The sequence below is a fragment of the Eubalaena glacialis genome, chromosome X (assembly GCF_028564815.1).
Source record: "Eubalaena glacialis isolate mEubGla1 chromosome X, mEubGla1.1.hap2.+ XY, whole genome shotgun sequence".
Lineage (NCBI taxonomy): Eukaryota > Metazoa > Chordata > Mammalia > Artiodactyla > Balaenidae > Eubalaena > Eubalaena glacialis.
The window spans coordinates 102,845,822-102,847,715 of NC_083736.1; the positions used below are offsets into that span (position 1 = coordinate 102,845,822).

The window sequence follows — 1,894 nt, forward strand, 5'->3', positions numbered from 1 at the left end:
ACACACCATTGTAAAGCAATTACACTCTAATAAAGATGTTTTAAAAAAAAGTTATACAAATATAAAACAACAACAACAACAACAACAAAAACAACAAATACAGTCCTCGAGCTCTTTTTGCCCATACACATGAGTATTGTCTAAAACGTCTTATTTGTAGCAGCTAGGCCCTGCCACCACTGTGCTTGGCTGAATTCACAAATCTGTTATAACCTGTAGCTTCCCTGTCACTTCTCTGGCTCTCCTCTCCTGCAAAGATTTGTTTCCTGGCAGTAATTAAAACCTTCTGCCACTGCCATAGCTACTGCTGCCACTGGAACCTCCAGAGCCACCTTGGTTTCATGGTTTGGCAAAGTATTGGCTTCCACCACCACAGGGGCCAGAACTTGTGCCTCCAAAGTTTCCTCCTTTTGTGGGTGGGTCCAAAATTTGAAGATTGATTGTTGTAATTGCCAAAGTCACTGTAGCTTCCACCACCTCCAAAATTGCTTCCATCATTACCAAATCCATTACAGCCATCCTGCTGCCACCATATCCACCACCACCTCGGCTGCCACCAAAGCCACCTCGACCACTGAAGTTTCCTCCACGACCAAAGTTGTCACTCCCACCAAAACCACATCTGCGACCACCAGCAAAGTTTCCAGAACCACTGTGATCTCTTTGGCTGGATGAAGCACTAGCCATCTCTTGCTTAGATAGGGCTTTCCTTACTTCACAGTTGTGGCCATTCACAGTGTGGTATTTCTGAATGACAATCTTGTCTACGGAGTCATGGTCATCAAAGGTTACAAAAGCAAAGCCTCTCTTTTTGCCACTGCCTTGGTCAGTCATGATTTCAATCACTTCGATTTTCCCATACTGTTCAAAATAATCTCTTAGGTGATGTTCTTCAGTGTCTGTTTTAATGCCACCAACAAAAAACTTTTTCACAGTTAAGTGGGTACCAGGTCTTTGAGAATCTTGAGACGGCCCTCTTTGGTTCCACAACTCTTCCATCTACCTTGTGTGACCTTGCATTCATGGCTGCATCCACCTCATCCACAGTGGCATACGTAACAAACCTGAAGCCTCTGGAGCGCTTGGTGTTTGGATCCCTCATTACCACACAGTCTGTGAGTGTTCCCCATTGCTCAGAATGCCTCCTCAGACTCGCATCGGTTGTTTCAAAGTTCAAACCTTCAATAAAGAGCTTCCGCAGCTGTTCAGGCTCTTTGGGAGACTCTGACTTAGACAAGACGGCAGTAGAGGGGGGAGACTTCAACGATGCTTACTAGGCAGCATCCATGGGCAGAAAGCTTAATTGTTTTTTTTTAAGATTTTTTTGATGTGGACCATTTTTAAAGTCTTTATTGAATTTGTCACAATATTGCTTCTGTTTTATGTTTTGGTTTTTTGGCCGCGAGGCATGTGGGATCATGGCTCCCCGACCAGGGATCGAACCTGCACCCCCTGCATTGGAAGGCGAAATCTTAACCACTGGACCGCCAGGGAAGTCTCTAATTGTTTTTAATACTTCTCCAATTTGCATTTCTGGAACAAATCCAACTTTGTTGTGTTTTATAATCCTTTTTATATATTGCTGAATTCAGTGTGCTGATGCTTTTTAAGATTTCTTGCATGTGTATTCAGGAGGGATATCAGTCTGTAGTTTTCTTTTCTTCTGATGTCTTTATATGTGTCTTTGGTATCAGAGTAATACTGGCCTCACAGAAGGAATTGGGAAGCACTTCCCTCCTCCTCATTTGTTGAAAGAGTCTGTAAAGGATTGGTGTGATTTTTTTCCTTTAAATATTTGATCCAATTTACCACAAAAGTCACATGAGCCTGGGCTTTTTGTGTGTGTGGGGGGGGGGGTGGGGGGACGATTTAAATTGCTGAATCCATTTCTTTA

The 1,894-nt window shown here is 43.2% G+C and overlaps 1 protein-coding gene across 1 annotated transcript; it reads right to left on the reverse strand.

Annotated features, from left to right (window-relative positions):
• Positions 1-339: 339 nt before the first annotated feature.
• LOC133081874 (heterogeneous nuclear ribonucleoprotein A1-like) lies at positions 340-999 on the reverse strand. The gene has a single exon (XM_061178200.1). The coding sequence runs from the start codon at positions 997-999 to the stop codon at positions 340-342; it is 660 nt and encodes a 219-aa protein (XP_061034183.1).
• Between the last annotated feature and the right edge of the window lie 895 nt (positions 1,000-1,894).